Raw genomic sequence first — 26,188 nt, forward strand, 5'->3', positions numbered from 1 at the left:
TTTCAAATTGAAAGAAGAAGATTCACGATTTCATTGACCTTTAGCCTGATTTTTCGATTCAACCTAAGGCTCGGGGGCTACTCCATATGGAGTGAGACTTTCACTACCCTCCATATACGAAGACTACAATATCAAGATGATCAAAGCTTTAAGCACACTATAATCTCATGGTAGCTTTGAGAAACTTTGAAGAGCCAACTAGATAAAGTACTCAAAGAGTACCAAAACTACTTGGCGAGGATCCTAAAACTACTCAAAGACTGCTGCATTTGACTATGAAGCGCTCGAGGACTTGTCGGGATAGATCCCCAGTACCCACCAGGAAGGAAGAAAACGGACTCCTACTAGGATTCCCTTGTAATCCTACTAGGACTCATAACATGTAATCCTACTAGGACTCCTAACCGACTAGTAATCCTGCCCCCTATAGTATATAAAGGAGGGCAGGGGTATCTAGATCGGCACCTCAAACCTCAACTCAGATTAGAGGACCAAATCCTCACATCACAACACCCAAGCACAGGGCGTAATATACAACACCCCAAATAGGACGTAGGGTATTACGCTAATCTAGCAGCCCGAACCTGTATAAATCCGTGTCTTGTGTCCTCGCTTTTACCTTGGAGTTCCAGGTCCGGCGATTCCCCACCGACCAATCTACTACCTCAGGTACTCCCTCGGTAAGTTGCCGGTATAAAATACCGACACCTGCTAAAATATGATTTTGCCCCTATGGGCCCCACCACCCTTCTTCCTCCTCTCCTCCCCTTCTCCCTCCTCTGCTCCACATTGCACGGGCTCGTCAGCACCTCCTCCGACCGTCACCGCCCTCCACCCAGCCGCGCCTCCCCGCTGCTCCACACCACCGCACCTCTCCCGTTCATCCTTGTTGCCGCAAGGGCCGGCCCCTTCCCTCCCCTCTCGGCCCCCCTCTGCCCTTGCACCCCCCTTTTCTGCTCGCTCGCTCTCTCCCTCGCCCGCGACTCGCCGCGCGGCGGAAACGCCACTGCCAAGGTGAGATCCGTGTCGGCCCCGCCACCTCCAATCTCCACAAGTACGACCACAACCCGTTTTGCTCGGATCGTCATGCCCTCGTGCCGCTCAGATTTGATCTCGCTCAATTCCGCGGTGATTGATTTGGTTTCTCTCTTTGTGTGGGTGGGTGCGTCGGATTTGCGTGCGTGGTGCAGGGCAGGCGGAGGAGGACGGGGCTGAGGGAGATGGCGGTGGAGGAGGGGGCGATGTCAACGACGAGGATGCTAGCGGGGAGGGTCGCCCATGGTGACAGGTGCGGTTGTGCGCGGCAGGCCGTCCCCTTGACGGTGACAGGTGCTAGCTGTGGCAGGCATGTACAGGGAGAAGGGGAGGGGAGGAGGGAGAAGGGTGGTGGGGCTCACAGGAGCAAAATCATCTTTTCGCAAGGTATTTAACGGTTCCCGGATGGAAAATCCAACATAGTGTCATATAAGGAACAAAAGTTGAATTTAAATCCAATATGGAATTGTCTCTAACTTGTATGTGTGTATATATACATATATCTATATTGTTTACATTAGCAAATATCCACGTCTAGCTACTTGACTGCAATGTCCCTAACTTGTGTCTGAACACCAGGACCGCTAGACCGTTAGCTTCACTAGAGTATTCGACATTCAGAACACGGGAGAAGCTCACTACATCTTGAGTCCCGATGCCACGCGTACGACCTTGGAGCCGCATAACATCTGCACTAGAATGGCAGAGACTGTATACAAAGTTCCCGCTAGGACACACCGCGATCCTACAGCCGTTGTGAGGACCCAGAAAATGTTGGGCAGCTACAGCCGTGGTCCACCGCTGATTGGGAGTACACCAGTTCCCATAGGCACAAACCAGGCGCTCCTGTTGTCCAGGAACAATGCCTAGCTGCCAGATTAAGGCACAGCTGATCCTCGCGTTTGTCATTACAAAAGCATCTGATTCGAATATACAAATTAATAAGAACAACATATATAAATGACAAATACATATGAAGAAAAATACAAATCAGAATACAACAATGAAAGAATGAGAAAAGGGCACTGCTACTTATAGTACAGCTATATACTATAAAGATTTGAAGAGAGTCGTTGCTGGATGGTAGCTAGTATAGAGATGGAGGAGTGCAACAACCTAGATAATATGGAAGAGACTGTTTAGTTTTTTTTTCAGATTTTTCTTTAGTTAACCGTTTGGTTCGTTGTTAGGTATTTGGCCCAGATTTTAAAAGTGGCAAATTCTTTTCTTTTCTAGTGAATTCATGAGCTTCCTACCCTTTGAAAGGTTCTTCGAGGTAAGGAAAGCCGGTTTGGTGGTAAAAAAATTGTAGAAAAGTTTAATATGAAAAAAACCAAAATGAACTCTAATACTCCCTTCGTCCCAGAATTAGATTAGATTTGTCCTAAATTAAATCTTTCTAACTTTGACTATAAATCGGTAAAAATTTATAAATACTATGAATGTAAAAATGATGTTAGTAGAAGCATCGTGAAACCAAATATCACAACAGCAGGAGTATTCATATCAGTACACATATTTATATATAGTATATTTGAATTTGTGATATTGTTTCGGTAAGAAAGTCAATTTCTAAATTTCCTGCATTAAGTGTATCAGGTATTCTAATTAAAAGATTTTATGAAAATCCAGACTATTTTGAAAATAAACCTTGGGGCTGGGGCGCCATATGCCGTGCAAACTGTTGCGCCACGCAAATTGGTTTGGATTTGCTCCACCAGACAAGACCCTAATGCCTGAGGGCCAAATAAAAGCTATGTATCATTAATTTGCAAAACAAGTGAAATAGATTGTTTAGGAGGAGATCATACCGAAAAAGATAATCAAATATGAAAAAGAAACAAATTAAATGAACTCCAATATTGATTATTAGCAGAAATTTTTATAGTATATTTGAATTTAGGAAGAGTATGAATTACTCCCTTCAAATACAGAGGAAGTCTAGATAACCCCTAAAGTATGTTTTGGTTCAATTTACCCCTTAAACTATATTATTTGGTTCAACTTACCCTATAATATAATTTTTTCTCCATATACAAGTTGAATTTTAATTTGAGACTTTGCAAGGTGTTAGTGGACATCATAATCATATTTAAAATTATTTTATGAAGTTTTTATCATTATTTTTTATATAATTTTGTATCTCAAGGATAAATTTTATTATTAAATATTCTAATCTATCAAAATAATGATAAAAAGTTCATCACATATTTTTTCTAACATGTCTTATGATGCCTGTTATCATCTTGCAAAATTTGAACCTAAGACTCCACTTGTGCATGGAGAAAAAATATAAATTATGTTAAGGGGTAAATTGAACCAAATGGCATAATTTAGACGGTAAACTGAACCAAAAATACTTTAGTGGGTTATCCATATTTTAATTATACTTGAGGGGAGTAATTTGGACTTTTTTCTTGAATTTATGATGTCGTTTCAGAAATAGTTTCTAAATGTCCTGCTTTAACAACTATATCAGGTCTTGTACTTGAAAAGACTTTCTGAAAGTCCAAACAAATTTATTTTGAAAATAACCTGCAGGTTGATAAGTGGGCGACAACTGTGTTGTGGTTTTGTGCCGAATGCTCTGAACCCATGCGCCCCGGAATGGATTTGCTCCCTGGGCATGGTTGTCGCCTGGGGCAGCAGGGCTCCAGCCACCAGGCATGTCCCTAATGCATGTGGCCCAATTAAAAGCTAGTACTGCGTATGATCATTAATTTGCAAAACAAGGTCAGACAAATTAAATAAACGAATTAGCAGCAGGAGCCAGGAGTTCGGCGGGCACATTATTGTTTGGCGATGTGTTGGGCTGCTGGGCTGTCGCTCGAACGGCGCCATCCCACCAGGTCGCTCCATGTCCTGTCAATATGGGGCGAGCAACCTGCTGTTCCATGTTACTCCAAGAGCCTGCAGGTACCTGCGGTTCTCGTGGTGTCTGAAGCACAAGATGTGTCGGTGCGCTGTGCTGCGTCATTGATGGCTTCCATCCTGCTGGTCTCAGGGAGGCGGCGGCCATGCTTCCGACGGAGGAGGAGGCCCAGCTGCATGCGGACGACCCAGAAGCAGATGAGCGAGAGCCAGCGGCCATGGGAGATTGGGAGCTGCCTGCAGACTGTAGTAGGTCTGTGTAGAGGGAGGCAGCAAATAAAGGCTACGAAATGTCGACACAAGTTTGCTCTCGGTTTGCGTACACCTTCTTTTGTAGGCGTGTCGTTCATCAGTTGCCAACTTTGTTGCTTATAGGGAAGCCTTTCTTTATCTCTGGTAGGAGTGTAGGACTAATTCGTACTTAGCGTCATTTTATTGACTAACCATTACACGGAGATGTACGTATGCTATGGAAATAACGTCCATCATACGCGATGATGCATGACATATGGTATTTTGGCATACATCTATGTTACATTAGAGACACAATAAAATATTGCTCACTTTTTGGGGATTTCTATACTACACTCGAGTGAAAATCATCTCTCCCACCCTTGAATTTTTTCTCTTCCACCTCTTCCCCTTCTTCTCCACCTCCGGCAAGGTCTGGCGAGCTTTTTAGGATTCGGGGTTTCGGGGATTCAGGTTACCTGTGTCCGGCGGACCTAGAAGAAGCTCTGCGGTGGTAGGGAAGCGGGCGGTGGTGGTGGTCGAGATGGCGGTGAGGCGGGGCGGCGGGGGCGAGCTCCGGCGAAAAGTTGGCGTGGGAGGGGTCGAGACGGCGGTGGCATATCCGGCGGCGAGAGCTGCCGGAGATGGGCAAGGCGGCGGTGGGGGCGATCGGCGGAGGTGAGCTCCAACAACAGAAAAGAACGATGGGGGACGGAGGGATGAGGATGGAGGGAGGGGCAGTGGAGGGAAGGCGGGCCTCGCCGATGTCAGGGACGGCACCGGCGAGGCAACAGGGTGGAGGCAGCTGGCGGGAGGCAGATGGGTCAAGAGGATAAGGTAGCAGAGCGATATGGAAGAAGATAAGAAAAGGATTGGATCCATCGCAGCCATCCATCGTGGATCCAACGGTTCAAAAATCGAGTGTAGGAGGGATCTTCTACACTTGAGTGCGGTGTAGACAGCCCCTAATTTTTTGTGAGTCCATGACTGGTTGGGGCTTGGCGGTATACATGGTCAAATGGGCTAGGCTAAACGGGCAGCACAAGGCCCGGCCTGTATTGGCCCGGCACCAGCACGACCTGGCCCGCCGTTACATGAGCCCGTGCCAGCATGGCCCGAGGTAGCAGGCCGGACCTAGGCCGAAGAGGCGGCACGTCGGGCAGCCCATGGCACGGCCCCCATAACGGTCAGCACGATTGAGGCCCGTTAACTCCACCGCATATAATGCCCCGGCCCCCGCGCACCAACCCTAATCCCCTCCCTGGCTCCCTCCCTCTCCCCTGCAATCGCCACTCGCCTCTGCCTGTCTGCCTCCTTCCCCTCCCTAGCTCCCTCCCTCACCACCGATCACCGCCAATTCGCCACCGGTCATCGGCGCTGTCCCGCCTCTGCCTGTCCTTGTCCACCCCCTTCCCCTTCTCAATCTAGATGTCGCCAGTCCACCACCGGTCAACGGCGTCGCACCACCGCCTCTGCCTGTCTGCCTCCTTCCCCTTCTCGATCTAGATCTCGGCGTGCTCGGCTGCTCTGGCAGCGCAGGTAAGATCTCCTCCTCTAACCTCTTCTGCTCTTCTGCTATCATGTTCTTGAGATCTCACATCTTGTTCTTGTAGGTCGTTGGCCGAGCACGATGCCATCGTGCTCACGTGGGTGCAGCGCGCGCCGTTGAGGAGCCTGAGCCGCCGAGAAGGTGAGGAGGAGGGAGGTCGTCGGAGATGGATACTGATACACCGACCTCCAATGACTGCTATTGACCTTGTTCATCAGAAGAGGATGTCCTCTGGGTTGGCTTGGCCGGTGGCAGCACTGCAGCTGCTATCGACCTTGATGCTGCCGGGCCTGTCGGTGCGCCCGAGGTGCCGATGCCACGGGTGAGCTCCGGCGGGAAGAGGGTCAGGAACTCCACCTCTAAGGTGTAGAACAACTTTGAGGAGCTCTTCACCATGAGGAATAGCAAGAAGGTCAGGTATGGCGCTAAGTGCCGCTTCTAGTGGTACTGGCCATTTGTGCCGGCACATTCTTGCTTGCTGGAAGAGAAAAGAAACTAATCGTATGTCTCAATCTATGCTAAAGTTCAACCCTGATGGTTCTATCCATCACTAGGAGTACTCTAATGCTGTTGCTCGTACATCACTGGGAGTTTAGTTTGGACATAGATGTTAGATGGAACTCCACGTACCTCATGCTCAAGCATGTTGTGCCATATCAGAGTACTTTTTCTATCTTTATCAAAACTCAGTATCCTTTGCGTGGTGATGGCTTGCCACTGCTCACTGATAACCACTGGTATGTTGCTGAAAAGGTATTGGAATTCCTTGAACTCTTCTATGATTCAACAGTTGCTCTATCTGGTGTTTATTATCCTACATCTTCTCTAATGCTACATCATATTCTTGATATTGCTGGACATTTCAATGCATATGAGAATGATGACTTGCTTAGACATGTTGTTGTTCCTATGAAAGATAAGTTTCTAAAATACTGGAGGAAAATACCTGTGCTATATGCCTTTGCTTTTATATTGGATCCTAGAGCTAAGATGAAAAGCTTTCATAATGTTCTTTGATTGTTACCTAATCTTACTGGTACAGATTACTCTAGATACCCAACTGATGTGCGTGGTAAGTTAACTAAGATCTTTTCAAGGTATGAAACCAAGTTTGGTGAAGTTCGCTTGCATCGACCCCAACAGTCAGTAAGTACTAGTATTGGTAAGAAGAAAATGGCTTGGGGTAAAAATTTTGGTGGTTCTGACATGAGTAGCACTTCTGGTTCTGGTTCTATTTGTTCTCCTTCTCAATTGGGAAGGAGGACAAGTACTGGTGCACTATTTGCAGCTGCTACATCTCTTTCAGAGCTGTCATCATACCTAGACAGTGACTGCGTCGCCCAATACGATGAAGACTTCAACATTCTCAATTGGCGGCATGAGCATAAGCAAACTTATCCCATTCTTTCTATACTTGCTAAAGATGTGCTAACAGTACCTACTTCCACAATATCATCAGAATCCACTTTTAGTCTTGCTGGCAGGGTGCTTGAGGAGCGGCGATGGCGGCTGACATGTGACATGGTGGAGGTGCTGTCTTGCTTGAAGGATTGGGAGCTAGCTGATGCTCAATTGCAGCACAACATCAAGAAGGAGACCAAAGATCTGGAGTTGGCTTTTGAGAACATGTACCTTGATCATGATGATGCTGCTGATGATGGTTAAAGGCTATGCTTTTATCTTTTCTACTTAGTATCGCACTATTTGTGTAATGAACATTTGGACATCTAATCTTAAGACATTAAGAACTCTCTAGAGCTGAGCTGTACTCTTTTTTCCTTTCTAGGGTTTCTCACGAGGTGTGAGTTTTACATAGAAAGGTTTTTAATGAGGCAGGCACACCAAACAACTCAAATAAAATTTGATCTTTGATCTCTATGTCTCTATGAGTTATGATTTTAATAATATGTATGTATATGTGCTGTGCATTCCCTATTTCCTTGTGATCTTAGCATTCCTTGTTATTTTGGGCATCTGTTGGAGGGTTTTTTGTTTGGCGGGCCAATGGACGGCCCGACCTACCTAGCCTGTCGAGCTATCGTGCCGCTCCAGCCCACAAAGGTATAAAGAGGCCGGACCTGGCCTGTAAGACTTCATAGCGGGCGGCCCGATCCAGCATGACACTATAGCCGAGCCGATATAGGCCGGGCTAGGATGGGCTCATGCCAGGCTAGACCGTGCCGCCCGTTTGACCATGTATACTTGGCGGTGCCACAGTCAGCTCTGCCCTTCATCACATCACATCTGCACTCTGCTCCTCAGGCAGGCAGCAGCTGCCAGAGGTCTGCTTTGTCCGGTCATCCTACTCAAAGTTACATTTATTAGTTCCTTTAGCAATTGCTTTGACTCATCGAGGCTATTGAGAGACGCTAAACGCTTGGTTGTGGTTTTTTTTTTTTTGGCTCAAGCTGGTAGTTACCATGTCGTTCATCTTCTTTTGTAGGCGTGTTTGCCAACTTTGTTGCTTATAAGAGTGTAGGACTAATTCGTACTTAGCGTCATTTTATTGACTAACCATTACACGGAGATGTACGTATGCTCTGGAAATGGCGTCCATCGTACGCGCGATGATGCATGACACACGGTATTTTGGCATACATCTGTATTACATTAGAGATACAATAAAATATTAGTCACTTGTCAATATTTTTTTTGAGGCGAACTCGAATTGGTTTTCATTAATATATAATATAATCTACCGACAAAAAATAACAAGATTTCATTTTTTGTTAGAGTAAACTCAACATGAGTTGCTCTCAAACAAATGAAATTGAGCAACCGTCCTGATTCAAAGAAACAGTTCTCCATGACCTGCATAGTGGACTTTCTTCCGGAGGTAGATAGGCCATTTAACTTTTTTGCCACTGTCGTTACGGATAGGCCCAGCTGAGTAGACATTTTGCATGGCATTCACTTGGTAAGGATCGCAAAATTTTTGTTATGCCTATGTGACGGCATAGCCGCGTAAGGGTTACTAAGATAAAATTAAATCATGTTGGTACAAGTACAACAAGTCACACAACTGGGTTATTATTGGAAAACTTTGTGAAATCAAATGGGCAAGGTGGCTTATTTGTGGGTGATTCCTACCGAATCAGGGGTGTTTGGATACACCCCCATAAACTTAGTACATGTCACATCGGATGTTTGGATACTAATTAGGATTTTAAATATAGTCTAATTACAAAACTAATTGTACAGATGGAGTCTAATTCGCGAGACGAATCTATTAAACCTAATTAGTCCATGATTTGACAATGTGGTGCTACAATAACCATTTGCTAATGATGGATTAATTAGGCTTAATAGATTCATCTCGCGAATTAGTATAGGGGTTCTGCAGTTAGTTTTATAATTAGCTCATGTTTAGTCCTCCTAATTAACGTCCGAACATTCGATGTGACTCTCCTAAAGTTTAGTACCTCGCATCCAAACACCCCTAAGACACTCTGAGAACGTCCTTATCTGGAAGATTTCGACCTAACAAACAGAAAGCATTCCATGCATCGTCATGGTGGCACCTAGGCCAACCAGTCAGCAGGTATGCTTGCACTGCAACATAAAGGCCCGGCCAGCACAGTTGGCCTATCGAGTGGCCCTAGGCGTTGGGCTGGCTCAGCTCTGCCCCTGATCACGTCTGCACTCTGCTCAGGCAGGCAGCCGCTGCCACCTGCCAGAGGTCTGCTTGGTCCAGTCATCCTACTCAAAAGTTACATTTAGTTCCTTTAGCAATTGCTTTGACTCGGCGAGACTATTGTGAGATGCTAAACGCTTGGTTGTGGGGTTTTATTTTTTATTTTTGGCTCAAGCTGGTGGTTACCAATTACCATGTGTTCGGATCTTCTACCTGCGTGTCATCACCTTTTAATTGGTTGACTAGTTCACATGCAACAGCATTCTTTATCATTTGATTGATGTGTGTAACTGAATTACGCATGCCATTTGATCCCTGTGCATGCAGTTGTATCATTCATGTTTCTTTTACCCTTTTTGCTTGTTCAACAGCTTAATAATGGAAAATTAATCTTGTCCTGCAGTTGAATTATGTTACACATACCACCCGCTTGCAATTTCTTATATCATAATGTCAGTAATTTGTTCATATGACCATCATAAAAAGCCTCATACAGTGTCCATGTTATGGTCCCCTTTTCACTATTCACAACAAAATTATTCCCAAACCAATATGACACAAGTTGGGAAAACTGATTACTTGAAAGGCACTGACAAATTAGAATGTCGTAGAAGTGCTACTACAATGGCCTATACAACCATACAAGACTGTAAACTCTAGGGTGGCGAAAAGAAGACTCTGCTCTACTAGAGTAACTGTAACATGATTGCTCCAAGACAAGCCATACAGGTAACAAACCCAATTTCTGTAATCAACGAAGCCATAGGAGATAATTCATGAGGCCATGCTTTTCAGATGCCACAACCTCTCACCAACTGTAGAAACATGTCATTTTCTCAGTTCTCCAAGTCCTGAAGATGTAGTATATTGGTAAGACAACAGTTTAACATGGAAACAGGGAATAACTGTGAACTCTTTCATGTTAAAAAAACCTTACCATCTCCATTTTTCGAAAGATGGGAAAGTTGCTTCAATGCCAACTACGGCACAATCAAAATCCTGTCCTCCCTGAATGCTGCTAGCTTCAATCTGATGCTGCCTTCCATATTCGGTTATGGACTTCTAGTACTCCATATCAAACAGATGCAGAAATATATGGAGCTCATGTTACCTTCTCTCTCAATGCATCTGTTATGAACAAGCTCAAATGGGTCATCCAGGAAAACATGATGCAAAACATGCAGTGCTCCCATAGTCAATGGAGAAATGGAAACAAAAAAGAAAATAGTGATGAACATATAGAGTAAGCATTACTTGTGAACAGATCTACAGAAGTTACTTTAATTCAGCATAAATGTATGTTGCACTTGCACCAAAAGAGATTTTCCACTATCATGTAAAATAAAACAAAATCAAAAGGTATGACAAACAGCAGGGTAAGCTAAAACAACTACACTTAAAATCCAGTGGTTCAAGTTCAAACATTTACAAACATCAAAGGAGCATATCAGACAATTGAAGATTCGAAGGAACAAAAACGGAGCCAAACATCCAATCAAGTGCAATGGTACTTCGAGACTTTGGAAATCAAATATCTCGTTTTTTATATCTCAATCTAGTTTGTCAAAAGAGTCATTTGCTAAATAAATGTATAACTGTTTTTTCCTTTGATATATGGATTAATTGAAGTAGTGGCACGTTGCAGTTTATTTCCTCCCATTCTTTTTACATCAGTATATTATAGCATACTATAATACTAAGTTGATTCAAAATAGTTTTTATAAAAATTATCAGTTTCCATAAAACATGAATTAAGAATATGAAAACTATTAATCCGTGAAAATACAAAGGTTTAAGAAGAAGATCAATAATTTAACCATGGCAACTTTGCAGGCATGAACAATGATTATATTTTGCAGCAGCTTAGTTTGAGAAATTTCAAAAGATGAGATGAACTGGATTTGTATCTTGCCTCCAAAGACCAAGCTGGACATATTGAACATAAATCATATTTGAAGATATTATTACATTAAACAACAATAAAACACTTTTTATGCAAACAATAATTAGATTAGGAGGTGCCATACTTATTTTTTCTTGCATGAGAGTAACATAGTCCATGCTGTTGTCTCTCCAGATATATGGAAGTACACTTTGATACATATATAGTGTTGGATGGACTCCAGCATCTTCCATCCAGTGCAAAACCTATATGGACCAAACAAAGGAAATAATTAGAGAAGTGATAAAGTTTGAGAAATTTTAAATTATCATCCATCTTTTTCCCCTGTTTCATACATATTTCCAATAAAATACTAACCAACCCCAAGCTTAAAATGCTTATGTTACAGTTTGCTGGAGGAAGAATGTCGAATTAATAATTCACAATTCAAAATTTTCCAACAGGACATAATGGATGCAGGTTTCACCATTCCCAACAACTAAGAGGTTGCAGAGTTCTCGTTCAGAATAAATAACACCATCATCTTATCACAACTTAGCAATTGTAAATAGAATCTAGCTAATGTAGTTCTCTTATCTTTTAAGGGAATCTTTTTTTGAAGGACCCCTCAACTCTTATTCAAATGTGACAATATAGCTGCCCAGTAATATGTGCTGTATACCTCAATATACTTTCTCCATTTCCCAACAACTAAGAGGTTTCTCAACAGAACCGTATAAGTAGACAGGCCCACAGTAGAACGTGAAGTCACCATCTTATAAAACAGCTGCACGATAGAAAATCATGACAATAAGCTTAGTCTTATCCTTCAAAGAGTTCAAGGGGAAGCAGCAACAGGAAATGCACCATCGACAGACAAAGCATCACTACTGAAATTGTTTTTTTCTCACAAAGTGTATTGATCAAGTCTGCGTGTTCCTCAAGTATCAAATATATTCACAAGAGAAAGTGGTGATGACTCAAAACTAGTAAAGATGGCAGTAGTATTCTCAATGCTAAAATCATTTTATTTGGTTGAGAACAGCAAATAGGTGATGCATGGAGCTATATCTTGCTGTCGCACATTGGAGTTATTAAGAAACCACTACGGCAAAGGAATTAACATCACACAGAGGTAGTGATTTCTCTGAAATGAGGAATCTCTCTATCTGAAATGCTCATGTCAGTATTAAATTATTCTCTGTTTGCAGGAAAAGAGTTCAATTATGCCAATGCAATTACTGCATGTATAGACTGAGTACTAAAAAAAAATGACAACAAGGTAGTTAAATCCACCACATGTTGATGTTGGAAATTATAAAGAAGAGGTCACACGATGGCGCCTACGTTACGGGGTCCAATTATACCTTCATCATGCTCTCTGTCTTGCCACATTTTCCAAGAAAATTCAAAAGATGATTTAGTGTGCCAACCGAAATGGATGATAGTGATGAATCCAAATGTTCGATTATTTCACTGGCTGTTTTCCATTCCCGTAGCCTGTTGCAGAGCAGCAAAAATCTCATTAGTTAAACTAGCAGCACTAGTAACCTCTCAAAAGAAATAGAACAGATAAAATAGAATATCAAACTACTCACTGCATCAAACATGCATGAAAACAAGATAAAAACATGACATGATCTAGATGATAATAGCAAAAGGTGCATACTGCAGAGGCCCGCTTTATAAAACAACAAATGCTCAACAAGTAAAAAGAAAAGGATGTAACTGAATTACTGAACTAGCATTTGAACAGAGTAGGCAAACGGACAGACCCAGTAGCCTCAAACATCATTTTCTCAATTTCAAAATTTGATCGAACAGAAATAAGAGATATCTCACCCACCACAACATTATATCCTGCTATCTCAATAAATATACAACTTTATTTCTATTTATACTTATTAATTATTTATATATATTTGGCGAGGTGACACTAAAACAACAAGCAGCTACAAGTGAGTATCTCAAATGGTAACGTATTAAGTACAAATGGTAATTTAAAAGTTCACCTGCATAATACTATGTGCATAACGAGGCAGAAAGTTACCCACACCTAAATGTATAGTACAAACAACCAACATTGTGACACTACAGCAACGTATATATGTATTTAACAGTCAAAATAATAGCCGAGAGTGAATATTATTTCAACAATAATAAACCTAGTTACAATGCACGTGCAACTTAAGACAGTGGATAAACATACATGCTGCATGAAGCTATTATCTCAAAATAAGCCTTTTGGTTCAATGGAATCTGTTTTTGCTTCATGAATTCCATCAACTGAAGGACCATTTCAGGTTGACTTCCCTTATTCAATGCTTCCATGAGGGATGAACATACAATGGCATCTGGCTGCACATCATTACTTTCCATCTCTTTGAACAGGTCCCATGCTCTCCTCCAGCTCCCTTATGATCCATATAGACACAGGATTAGTTGAAAACTTAAAGTTATTGAAACATTTCCTGATCATAAGAGAATCTTACCATCATCCCTATAGGCTTTAATCATAGCAGTATATGTCAAAACATCAGGGAAGCAACCAGATTCTTTCATAGAACTAAAAGTAGATTCTGCTTCAGTTAGTTTGCCCTGAATCGAAATCATTGTTAGCGTACCAATTCTTCACAGGGAACCAGAGAGATAATGTCAGCAATAGTTACCTGTTTGACATATGAACAAATCACGGACGAGTAGACTTCCTTGGTCAAATGAATCTTCAGGTCCATCATGTCTTCAAAAAATTTCAGAGATTCTGCGTACCTTCCCAATTTACAAGATCCACTAATGAGTATATTGTAAGTTACAGCATCTGGCTTCACGTTGCTCGCCCTCATTAATGTGTACAACTCCAAAGCTTTCTCATAATCACCCAAACTTAAATAGCTTCCAATGCCTGAGTTGTAAGCAACTGTATTTAGTTCGATCCCTCGAGACTTAGCTGCTGCAAGAATTGTGTCAATTTTAGCTAGTTGTCTGCAGCGACCACATGCTGTTAACAGGGTACTTATTGAAACAACATCCGGTTGAATGCCATCTCTCTCCATTTCATGCAGAAAACTAACAGCTTCCTTCAACATTCCAGCGGATCCATAAGCATCAATAAGTGCATTGTAACTGACTTTGTTTGGCTTGCATGCATTCTTCCTCATTTCATTAAAGACGTCCCTAGCCTTCTCAGGTTGAGCAGATCTACCATAAGCATTAAGTAAGGAGCTGTAGGAAACTATATCAGGTCTCAACCCGTTTTGCTTCAGTAATTTAAAAGTTTCCAAGGCCTCTTTGTGCGCACCATGTGAGGCATAAGCACCCAAAAGTGCATTGTAGGATACAATATTAGGCTTGACACCTTCAGCAATCATCATATCAAAAACAGCCTTGCAATTTTCAGCTTGCCCGCAAACAGAATAAGAATACATTATGCTAGTATATGTAACAACATCTGGAGGACATATTGTTCTTTTTTCCCTCATTGAGTTAAACAACTCAATAGCTTCCCCATACTGCCCAACCTTTACAAGGCAATGGATCACAATATTCAAAGTGAATGTATCAGGGGCAACATTAGATGATTTCATAATTTCAAAGTAAGCTATGGCTTTTGAATACTGAGCTCCATTCTTGAAAGCAGACAAGACAATGTTGTGTGTGACCAAATCTGGTCCTACGCCATTTTCAGTCATCTTCTTACAAAGTTCTAAAGCTTTCTTCCAGTTACCAGCAGCCCCACATGCATTTATTACATTATTATACGTAGTTCGAGTAGGAGGTATCTGCAACAAAAAAGTATCTCTTAAAGGAGCGAACTAAACCAGCCATAATGTATAATGACAGATTATTTCTACGATGATATATTCCAGGGGCCTCTAGATGCTAGATATGTAGAATATCGTTACAAGCAGTAATCTAGATAGCCATGCCTTCATAGTTCATAGTGATCCTAGTGATGTACTTACAGCAGCACGTTGCATATCTTCCATAATGTTGATGGCCCAACGCCACTGGCCAGCTCGAGCATGCGCATGGATCAAAGAGTTGTATGTATCAGCATCAGGCTTGCACCTATGGATATATCATTTATGTAAAAATGAAAAAGTCCAAGAGTGAACAGATGATGGAAAGGCTGCCATCTCACCAAACTAGTGAAAAAAAATATACATAAACAAAAGCTGCATGTAAGTTATATTTTAAGCAAGATACCTTATTGGTGAGACATAATAACAGTACAACATCACGAATTTTACGAATGCCAACCAATATGCTAAAGCAGTAGAAGTCCTATGACAGACTTGTTGTTCTTAGTTTAAACAAAAAGCCATTCTAGGGCTGATATGACTATGGCTTCTAGTAAGGGTGAAAGAAAACAATAGGTCAATATTGCTTAAGGTGCTGAAAGTATGACATCTAGCACTCATACCTCCATTCTTGCATCTCAAAGAAAAGGCCACGTGCCTGATCAACCTGATTGTGTCTAGCATGTAACCTTATCATCATGCCATAAATGTCATTACGAGCACAATAATTCTCCTGGTTTTTCATCCAGCGGAACACATGTACGGCATGTTTCAAGGATCCAGAAATTGTGATTTCCTACAAGTGATACAAACTGTGTGAGTGCATTATCACTGGCACAAGCTAACGTGTAAACGAATTTATGGAGATTTTTGGTTTGTTACAAAAATAAGAACCATGACTTGCAAATGCAGTAGCTACTAAGGGGTTCTACCACACGCTCTCTAATAGAACAATATTGGGAGCACAAAAATGATGGTGACAATTGACTCTTGAGAGAATAACTAGATTTTCTGGACTGATTGAGGACAAAATAGCTTTGGACACATACTGAAAATCATGAACAAAGTTGCAGATGACCATCTGAGAAACCTAGGTACAAATACTGCAAAGTAATGGAACTGGCATACACAATTATGAACTCCATAGACAAACCAAAGAATCAGCAGAGTTGCCTATGCCACATGGAAATAGATACAGCGCTATTGTAGTTGAATATATTAATATAAAGCACCAAAAGATAGTTGACACCGAACAAAGATAGTTAACCTACTCTGGTAAATTAATTATCATATTAATAACAAACCAAAGAATCCGTCATAGCAATCATATGCCCAACCATGAATGACTCCGTACTGCCAATAACTAGAACTCAAACCTAAATAAAATACTGTATTATAAGGTCAAGCAAATTGGTTAAGTCGCATCCTACTCCCCTCACAATAAATTAGTTGCAAAAAACTAAATGTTGGCCTGGGTGGGTCCATCTAAGTCACTGAATGTGGGCCGGGTGGCAGATTTACATGCCAATCGTACCAATTTAGTGGCAAAGATCTAATTTTGTTTTGCTCCCCTCGAGCCATTCGAATGCCACAGTACTAGCCAATAGTAGCATCCGCACAAGCAGTCATTTCATCAAACACGTAGCAGGTCGCAAGCACAGAGAGAACGGGGGCATACGCGGATGAGGAGCGGGAAATTGCGGCGGGCGAAGCGGCCGGCCCAGCAGTTGAGCACGTCGTCGACGGCGCGCGCGTCGGCGCGGGGCAGCGCGAGCACGCGCGCGGCGGCCTCCGACACCTTCCAGTCCCGCTGCCACCGGGTGCCCTCCACGCGGAGGCGGTGCCGCGCGGGGAGCGACGCGGCGCCGACGCCGTCCACCTCGACGCGGGCCCTGCGGCGGCCGCGGTCGAGGTCGACGGACACGGCGGGCCGCCGCTCCGCCCACGGCGGCGGGCCGGGCGCGCGGGGCGGGGGCCGCCGAGGCGGCGCGCGGACGACGCGCGGGGAGCCCGCGTCGGGGCTCGGCGGCGGAGGCGGGGCCGCGGGAGCGGAGGACATCGGCGGCGCGGCGCGGGTTTACCGTTGTGGTTGCGGATGCGCGGGGTTTTGGATAGCGTGGGCGTTCTGGAGCTGGCGCCGCCACTATCTCAGTTTCTGAGCCCTGAGCCTTTTTCCATGTGATTTGATAGTTGTTATTAAACCTCGGGCCGGGCCGCGCCGGGCTTTTTGGATGGGCTGAGATGGAACGAGTTCAAATATCCAAACCAACCCCGTTCAAGCATGAAAATAAAGTTAGTGATTCATTTTTCTGAATAGTTACGTGTTCGCCATGGTGGAGTCGGCCAGCACCTCTTCATGTGTCACTTGATGGTGCCAGCTCTGCTTCGACATCTCAGGGGCTCAAGTAACCAACCATTGCGTCAACTTTTGATGCTCATGTGATCGTGTTCTCCCCCACCTACTTTTCAAAGCTTTTTTAATTTCTATTTCTTCCTTCCCTCTAATCTCGTCTCTACATGTAGTGTTGTGTCATATGTCGCTTTAAAGTTTCAGACTTACAAAGTCTATGTATATGCATGTGTTTTTTCAAATAAAATAAGATGTTTCTTCCAATAACCTCCAACATTTTGCTTGTTGCGCTAGGATTTTCTAGTGCAAGATTTGATTAAGGATTTAAGATTTGAATTTGGGAGGCTCATTTGTGAATTCTGAATGAAGGACATCTGAAGTTTTAATACAATGGCAGATAACTTTCTCACAAATAGTAGACGCTGTCTTTTTTCATGAGGATTGTTAGGGAGGTACCAATGATTTTTTTTTTCGTCTAGTAGAGTAGCGAGAGCATAGTAGAAGTACAAAAAAAAATTCTCGTCTAGTAGGTAGTAGAACTGTAGAAGTGAGAGCACAGTTGAAGTACGTGTCCTTTTAACGGGCTGGCACCCAACGGAACGGGCCGGGGCTTTCTCGTCTGGTACGGAGCCAGCTGCACCCAACAAAGGCAACAAGTCTTCTCCCGTGCGTTTCCCCTCCCATCCTCTCCCCGGCGGCGACGAAAGAGCGCGCGCCCCCTCTTCCTTCCCGTCTCCCCGGTCCTTTCGCCGCCCCCCATCGAGCGCCGTCCGCGGACCGAGGGTGCCTCCGCGCCTAGTTCCGCCGGCGCGGACCGCGCCGCCTGCTCGCCCCACCGCGAAGGGGTTCGTCTCTCGCGGCGGCCGCCGCCGCCGTCGTCCTACTCCTCGGCGCTCGTGGACGGGCGCGGGGAGGGGATCCGTCCGGGCTTGGATCGGCTTCTTCCCCACCTGGTAAGGAAACCCTAGCCACCTTGCTTGGTGCTTGGGCGGATTGCGCGCGCCCTGTTCTGCGGGATCTTCCCTGTGCTGCGCGACCCGCGAGGGATCAAATCCGAGTTTTCCTGCTCCAGTTCGCACAATTCGTTGCGAATTCCTTTTCTGCGAGGAGGGGGTACGGGTAGAAGCTGTCAAAGTTTGCGAATAAGTTGAATTTTGCTTTGGGGGTTCAGTTCGATCCCCACGGCTACACGTTATGCCAGCCCCATGTTTGGGAGGAGGTCGGGTCTAAAGCTGCCTGCTTTTTCTCTGCCGTGCTGGATGTTACAAATTGTTCTTGCGCTGCAGCATTATCTGATAGACTTGCTCTATGGGCTCGGATGTTACTACTAGTTAGGTGCATTTTAGGAAGGTTGAAAGGACACCGCAAAATATGCACCAATAAATTCTAGTTTTTCAGTGTAGCGTGCACAATTGTCCATACCTGTTGATCTGTTTTGTAGGAAATTACTTATTAATTCATCCACCCGGCATCCACCCAATCATTGGTTGATTAAAACTATTGTTTCACACCCATGTTTGGGAGGAGGTTGGGCAAAGCTGCGGGCTTGTTCACAAATTGTTCTTGTGCTGCAGCATTATCTGATATCTATGGACTTGCTCTGTGGATTAACTGGATCCCATGTATTTTTGGATCATTTATTCATTTGTAAAGCCATATTTGTGGTGTTTACAATAGTACATAGCTAACACAGCTTACACTGAGCAATATCCTGCACTGTTCTGTTCCTTTGCAACTACTGTTGCCTTTCATGCTCCAGATCCATGCATCAACTTTGCCACATCATTCTGGTGCCTTTCTGCTTTCCTGGGTTCACCTGACGACTTAGTTTGAGTGAGACTGTTTGAATCTTACAACTTAGTTTGATCAAACACTAGTAATAGATTTGTTTTATTGCCGAAGACGCATTGCCCATATGCCCAAGCAAAATAATGTAGATCAATTATACGATTGAAATATAGAAAGTTAGGTCCTTTGGGTTTTTCTTTACTCTAAAGAACTTTCCTGTTTCATCATAAGTATAACTCTGGAGCAATATGCCAATAACTTATTTGCTTATTGCCTTTGATGTTATCTTATTTTTCTATCTACTCAATATTTCATTTCTGGACAGTCAGTTGTTGAACTTGGAGTTAGACAATGGATCTGGAGACAGAGAATCGTCTTGCCTCTTTACTACTTGAAGAGGCACGTAGATTACAGGCTGAGGCTGACAGGGAAGGTGTTCATGCATATCTGCGAAAGCCTAATGTAAGGCATCGCCCAAACTCACGGTTCCTCACAGCCACAGTTCGTGGAGTTCAGCAAGGTTAGGATTGTGCTCCTTTGAATTGCCCTGGTGTTAGTTTCTTGAATGACGAACCTGCATCAAGTAGATCTTTTGTGCATCTGAATTGAAATACGCTGTTGTCCTGCAGCAAACCGTGTTGTGGAGGTCAATGAAATGTGGCATGCTAGGGAAAAGGAACTGGAGTTGGAGTCAAAGATGAAAGGCAGAAGTAAAGATCGTGATGATTATAGAGGCGAGAAGCGGAAAAGTGAATTGAGAAACCATAGCTCTAGCTCAAGGGTTCAACAAGAAGGGACTACTTATAACATTTCTTACTCAGACCAGGAGGATGGTCTCAGGGATGATGAAATTGAAAGATTTCTTCATTCTAGGTCAGTTTGAATATTCATTATTTTCTTTAATGCCAGAAATATCCATTATTTTTTTATGTAACACCTGCATATAACAATATTATTTTACTCGTGATCTTATATGAATAACCATGCAATCTGTGTACACCTTCAATAGTACTCCCTTTGTCCGTCAATCTAAGGTGTATTTTGTTTTGAAAAAGTTAAACTTTTGTAGATTTTGGCCAACAACTTAGTTAGATTATATGTATGTTCGAAATACTACATTTGTATCAATAGATCAGTATTCGAAATACTTTTAGGATGATGTTGATTTTGTAGCAATTGACAATATAATGCAAGAGAAATCAATGATCGAAATCTACTTTTAAAGACTTCCTTGAGTCCTCGTAAAATACGCCTTACATTGATGGATGGTGGGAGTACCACATTATCTATGCGTGGTAAAGAATAAAAAACCACATTATTCTATTGATGATGGCTTGTATCCTATAATGTGGTATATTTAAATATGCTGTTTACCGTTCTATGTTTTACCTCTTTCATTGTGTTTCCTATCAGCAATTTTGTTGGTAACATGTGTATTCTTGCTATTTTGTTAGGGTGAAGCGAGGGCGTGGGGCCATTGGTTCTCGGATGGATGAGCCTGGTCCATACCTTGATTCGTCGTCTCGTGGTCATGATATTGGACCTAGTGCTGATATACGTATGGAAGAAAAATGGGAACGTCGAGTACAAGGCCCAGAGAAGCCTTCATTTTTGAGATCCAAGTCTCCTGACGATCATTGGTGTAAGGAAATGTTGGATGGAAGGGGATCGAGCTCTGAACCACAGAGCAAGAAGGAAAAGAAAAGGAAGTCTGGGAAAAAAGAGAAGCGAGATAAAAAGAAAGAAAAGGATGCGAAGAAGTCCAAGCATCGCCATCACAAAAGCCGAAGAAGGGAGTGAACGAGTGATGTTCTGTTAGCGGGCAGAAAAATGTACACAACAGTTCTGCCCCAAAAGTAACAGCTAGCTGATAGTTTGCTGTAACTTGAAGCCTGTACTGTATAGGAAACATGACATCGTGTAGAATGGATTACGTGTTCTTAGAATACTGTGTTGTTGCGGTTTTAATATCTGAAAGAACTGTCTTGTTATTTTTTCTTTTCCATGTTGCATGTTAACATCTCCACATTCGAAGCAAACTCTGATTGTCATTTCAATTCACCCATAACAGGGAATTAGCAATGTCAAAAGCACAAGCAAATCGGTAAGAAAGACTGTCAACAAGGCAGTGTCTGGGCTGGATTTAACAACCTCCTTTGCCTTCGTCTCCTTTCCTGTTTGCTTTGCCCACTCCCCAACTTCTTAGCATTCCATTCCACAAGAACTTTTTTGGGCAGGTAAGCAGTTTAAGATTCAACACAGTTGCTGTTCATTATAACAGCTACTACGTAGTATGAATGCTTGACACAAGACAGATGACCTTAGACTTCTCTTATTTCTTCTGGTGTAGGTGCATGAGATGGTGAGGCTAAAGGAGGAGGAGGTTTGTGCAGAGCCAGTTTCTGATAGACATCCTGCATCTCTGGCCTAAACTGAGGAGAAGTTTGCAGGCAAGCAAATGCCACTTCCACAAGAACAGCAACTTCTTTCTTCTCCACAACTGTTGGTGTTAATGGGCGCTTGTCCAACATATCCTCCATCGCAAGCTCTTGATGCTGTCCTGTGGCAGCAAGGGACTGCAGCTCCATGGGGTATCTCCCCATAACAATCTCCAGCACAACTACACCAAAGCTGTAGACATCGCATTTTGTTGTCACCACTGATGTGTAAGAAAGCTCTGCATCAAAATAAAAAATCTGAATCAATAATATAATCAAACATCAAACCAAACTGCATTATATTTGATATTTTCAAATGGTAACAAGAATATATTTACTCTGTAGAAGAAACTAACTGAGCACATACCGGGTGCTATATAACCATATGTTCCTGCTAGTTCACTCCAATTGGATGAATCAGGCTTTAGCATCCTTGCTATTCCAAAATCTGAAACATAAGCATTGAAATCTGCATCTAGCAAGATGTTGTTACTTGTTATATCACGATGGATTATTGGTGGGTCGCATTCATGGTGCAAGTAGTAGATAGCCTGAGCCACGTCCCTTGCAACAGCAACTCGCTTCTGCCAGTCCAAGTCCTTTGCAAGTTCCTCATTTCCCAGGATAACATGAAGGTTTCCTCTCTCAATGTAATCATACACTAGAAATTTGTACCTTGGATGGGAACAAAACCCATACATCTTGACGATGCTTCTATGCCGGATCTTTGTCAACACTTTGATTTCACTAAGAAATCTTTTTTCATCGCTCATCGCCTCTTCAGTTTGGTGAAGCCTTTTCACTGCAACCAATCTCCCCTCTTGAAGCTGAGCTTTGTAGACAGTGCCATACCCTCCTGAGCCAACGATGTACCTATCACTGAAGTTTTCTGTTGCCCTACTAATATCCTCAAATGCTAGTTTCCCGTCGAAGTTCCACACTGAAAGCACATCTCTTGTATCTGTGGCCGTAGTTTTTTGTGGTCTTTTCCTTTTGGGAATAATTATAACTATAATAAAAATTATGATGATAACAGCTATGCACACTGGGATAGAAATAGCTAGCACGAAGCTGTGAATTCTTCTTTTGTGATATTCCACTATTGGAGCTGGAGGGCATGTTGGCAGGCCCGAGATATTACCACAGAGACCTTTGTTGTGGACGAACCATGTTATTGAGGCATCAAGGAATAGTCGTCCCTCTGGAACCGGTCCTTCCAAATTGTTGTATGACACATCAAGTGTTGACAAACTAATCATTCTACCGAAGGAGGATGGAATGCTTCCATTGAACTGATTGTGTGAGAGGTTCAGGAACTCCAACATTCCCAAGTTCCCGAGCTGTGCTGGTAGCTCACCTGTGAGCTTGTTGCTGCTTAGATCCAATACAATCTGCAGGTTCTCCAGGTTACCAATGGCCAATGGCAAATATCCACTCAAGTTGTTGTGGTCAATCATCAAGCACTGTAGTTTAGTACAACTGCCAAGCTCTTCTGGTATCGACCCGCTAAACTTATTGTGAGATATATCAAGGAACTGCAAATTTCTCATCCGACCAAGTTCAGAAGGTATATGACCAGAAAATTGGTTACGTGATAGGTTGAGCGAGTACATGTTGCCTAGATTGCCTAATTCTGGTGGTATGTTGCCAGTTAAGTTGTTTGTGTGTAGTGAAAGTGCCACCAGGTTTACCAGGTTTGATAACTCCAGTGGCAAGCTCCCAGAAATCATGTTTTCAGAAATAATCATCTTTGTTAAATTGATGCTTAAAGCCCATGTTTTTGACAATTGCCCACTGAGGTTGTTTCGTCTTAAGCCTACTTCAATAAGATGTGGGTATGGCCCAAGATTTGATATATCTCCCATCAGGTGGTTGAAAGACAGGCCAAGCTGCTTCAGGCTGTTGCATGTTTGAAGGCTCTTAGGAATGGTGCCCGTGAACAAGTTGTCACCAACGTTGAACCATTGGAGTTTCCCTCCTTTGCAGAAACCAGAGGGCAACTCCCCCGTGAGAGAGTTATTTGATAGATAGAGCGTAACTAAGTGTGTAAGATTTGCTAATTCCCGAGGCAGAGGACCTGACAGCATGTTGCCAAAGAGTGTTAGCGTTGTGATGCTTGTGAGGTTCGCAAGAGTTGCAGGAATTGAACCTGAGAGCTGGTTCAAGGATAGATGCACCGTGTTGATACCCACTAAAGTGCCAAGCTCTTCTGGGATTGAGCCCACAAACTGGTTGTCAAAAAGGTCAAGGTCGAATAGGTTAGTAAGGTTACCCAAGCTGGAAGGAACGGGGCCACTCATTTGGTTCCCAAATAAAACTAGATAGCTCAGATTGGGCAGCAACCCTATCTCTTGGGGAAGGAATCCACTGATCTCATTTTTAAGGAGATAAACTGAGTTTAGCTCTGTGAGATTCGCCAAGGAGACTGGGATTCCACCACTCAATCGGTTATCCGAAAGGTCAAGCCAAAACAAGTTGATGAGATTGCCTACAGAATATGGTATGAAACCTGATAGATGGTTGCTGCTAAGGAACAACATACTTAGTCTGGTCAAGTTCCCTAGGTTTTCTGGTATTTGGCCAGTTAGCGAGTTGACACTGAGATCAAGGTAGGAGAGTGCATTCAGGGAGGTGACAGACAGTGGGATTTCTCCATGAAGGCTGTTGAAGCTGAGATCGATGTATGTGAGGAATGGGAGTGCTGAGAAGTTGAGCTCACCAATCTGGCCATTGATGCTGGAGTTCGGCAGGGAGATTCTGGTCACCACCAGCGATTTGCGGTTGCCACGGTGCACCGTGCTGCACGCGATGCCCGTCCAGTTGCTGCTGCATGGGCTCATTCCCTGCCGCCATGAGTCCAGTGCCACCGAGCTTCGCAGGGTGGATTTCCACTGAAAGAGAGCTTCTTCCTGGGATCGCAGAGACACGCCTCCATGATGCGTCACCGCATCAGCGTGCAGGTAGAGGCAACCTACCAGGAACAAGGTAAAAACTAGCGCTAGTGTGGGTTGCACCTTTGAGTGGAAAGTTTCCATGATTTCTTTTTTGTTTTCTAGGTACGTAGAACGAGAGATGGTCGCTTTGTCGAATTGGAATTGGAGGCTATACATGGTGTGCTGCGCGTATATGTAGCGACATCTGATAACAGTGGCCTGGACATATATATTACACTGAAGGAAAAGCAAAGGACTTACAAGTATTGAATTCATTCAAGTTGGCATTTGGCTCCATTCAACAGTGCATACTAGTCGTTTCCTCTTGAACTGGAAGCTTCATTTTTCCTTCACGCCAGCCAACTAATATAAAGTACTTCGATTCTGACCTAAATGCGCTGAAATGTATGAAAAAGCACTATCTTTCATTGTGTGGACAGCCTAGCATGCATAGACTATCCCTGCGGTCACGAAAGTGTCCTTGTTTTGAGAAATAATGCAGTTAATAGAAAAATGAAACTTTAGCCATATCTACATCATATCTTTTTTCAAAATTAGGATTGGACATGTGGAAACCATTTGAGTGTATAGATTTATCTTGAAAAGCACTTTTATAATTTTACGATTTTAATTTTACGTACGTAAAAATTAATTCCTCCCTTTACCGCAAATCTTGATAGAGAAAGGAAGCATATAGATTGATCAACAAGAGCTAGAAGACTTCAATAGTGCCGGGTCAACCTCATTCCAAGTCAAGCATGCTTGACAGCGATAACCTCATTCCAAGTCAAGCATGCGGTAACTGACAAGAAGACTTTACCACATGGGATTCAAAGTCATATAAGGGGTGTTTGGATCTTTAGTCCGGACTAAAATTCATGTCACATCGAATATTCGGAGGCTAATTAGGAGGACTAAATATGAGCTAATTATAAAACTAATTACACAAATGGAGGCTAATTCACGAGATGAATCTATTAAGCCTAATTAATCCATCATTAAGCACATATTTACTGTAGCATCACATTGTCAAATCATGAACTAATTAGGTTTAATAGATTCGTCTCGCAAATTAGTCTCTATCTGTGCAATTGGTTTTATAATTAATCTATATTTAATACTCATAATTAGTATCTAAACATTCGATGTGATAAATTTTAGGAGGAACTAAAGAAACAACACCCCCTAAGCATGCACGGGTGCTTTCAGTCCAACTTGTTTCCTAGTAGCATACCAGGTGGGGAAATAATAATTGGACAATCGAAAGACTCTGCTGCCTGCTTGATGGACAACAACTGCTGGACTCTCAGTCTGCCGACCGTCACAACATGTACAGTCCAGCACATCGATCAGCACGGTCGGATTACAGGGCCATTCATAGGCAAAATTTCCAATCAACAGCCTGATATTATCATGCATTTTTTATTTTATTTTCAAAGTTGCACTCGTCTGACCCATAAAGAGCCATGCATAGCATGTGGACCACCGCCGTTGAGGAAGGGGGGATTTGGCACGTTGGGTTCTAGAATTTGGACGAGTCCATGTGTTCTTGTCCGCAAATGATGGTATTCAACGAAGATGATTATTTGAGCTCGAGTTTCAACTTTCACTTTGAGCATCATGTCAGGCACATAACATTCTTCCACTTTATTCCATATATACACACTGGCCAGTATT

At 43.1% G+C, this 26,188-nt stretch overlaps 3 protein-coding genes across 4 annotated transcripts; 1 reads left to right on the forward strand and 2 right to left on the reverse strand.

The window, feature by feature from the left end:
• Positions 1–9,728: 9,728 nt before the first annotated feature.
• Positions 9,729–17,134, reverse strand: LOC101764658 (pentatricopeptide repeat-containing protein At2g41720). The gene is made up of 11 exons (XM_004955753.2): positions 16,681–17,134; positions 15,626–15,798; positions 15,165–15,270; positions 13,872–14,981; positions 13,695–13,800; positions 13,412–13,616; positions 12,570–12,702; positions 11,885–11,989; positions 11,348–11,468; positions 10,258–10,448; positions 9,729–10,171 (listed from the first exon to the last, which is right to left on the reverse strand). The coding sequence occupies exons 1-10, from the start codon at positions 17,059–17,061 to the stop codon at positions 10,423–10,425; spliced, it is 2,466 nt and encodes an 821-aa protein (XP_004955810.1). The 5' UTR covers positions 17,062–17,134; the 3' UTR covers positions 9,729–10,171; positions 10,258–10,422.
• An 837-nt stretch (positions 17,135–17,971) lies between these two features.
• On the forward strand, positions 17,972–21,152 carry LOC101765078. 2 transcript variants are annotated; one of them, XM_004955754.2, is made up of 4 exons: positions 17,972–18,305; positions 19,466–19,660; positions 19,770–20,013; positions 20,595–21,152. In XM_004955754.2, exons 2-4 carry the CDS (start codon positions 19,492–19,494, stop codon positions 20,938–20,940), a joined length of 759 nt encoding a protein of 252 aa, XP_004955811.1. In that variant the 5' UTR covers positions 17,972–18,305; positions 19,466–19,491; the 3' UTR covers positions 20,941–21,152. The 2 variants fall into 2 exon arrangements, with proteins under 2 accessions (XP_004955811.1, XP_012698873.1); XM_012843419.2 differs by having other exon boundaries at positions 19,470–19,660.
• Positions 21,153–21,461: 309 nt separating this feature from the next.
• On the reverse strand, positions 21,462–24,418 carry LOC101760640 (MDIS1-interacting receptor like kinase 2). The gene is made up of 4 exons (XM_022824255.1): positions 24,150–24,418; positions 23,867–23,960; positions 21,946–23,578; positions 21,462–21,817 (listed from the first exon to the last, which is right to left on the reverse strand). The coding sequence occupies exons 1-4, from the start codon at positions 24,416–24,418 to the stop codon at positions 21,462–21,464; spliced, it is 2,352 nt and encodes a 783-aa protein (XP_022679990.1).
• Positions 24,419–26,188: the final 1,770 nt, after the last annotated feature.

Source organism: Setaria italica, chromosome II (assembly GCF_000263155.2).
Source record: "Setaria italica strain Yugu1 chromosome II, Setaria_italica_v2.0, whole genome shotgun sequence".
Taxonomy (NCBI): domain Eukaryota; kingdom Viridiplantae; phylum Streptophyta; class Magnoliopsida; order Poales; family Poaceae; genus Setaria; species Setaria italica.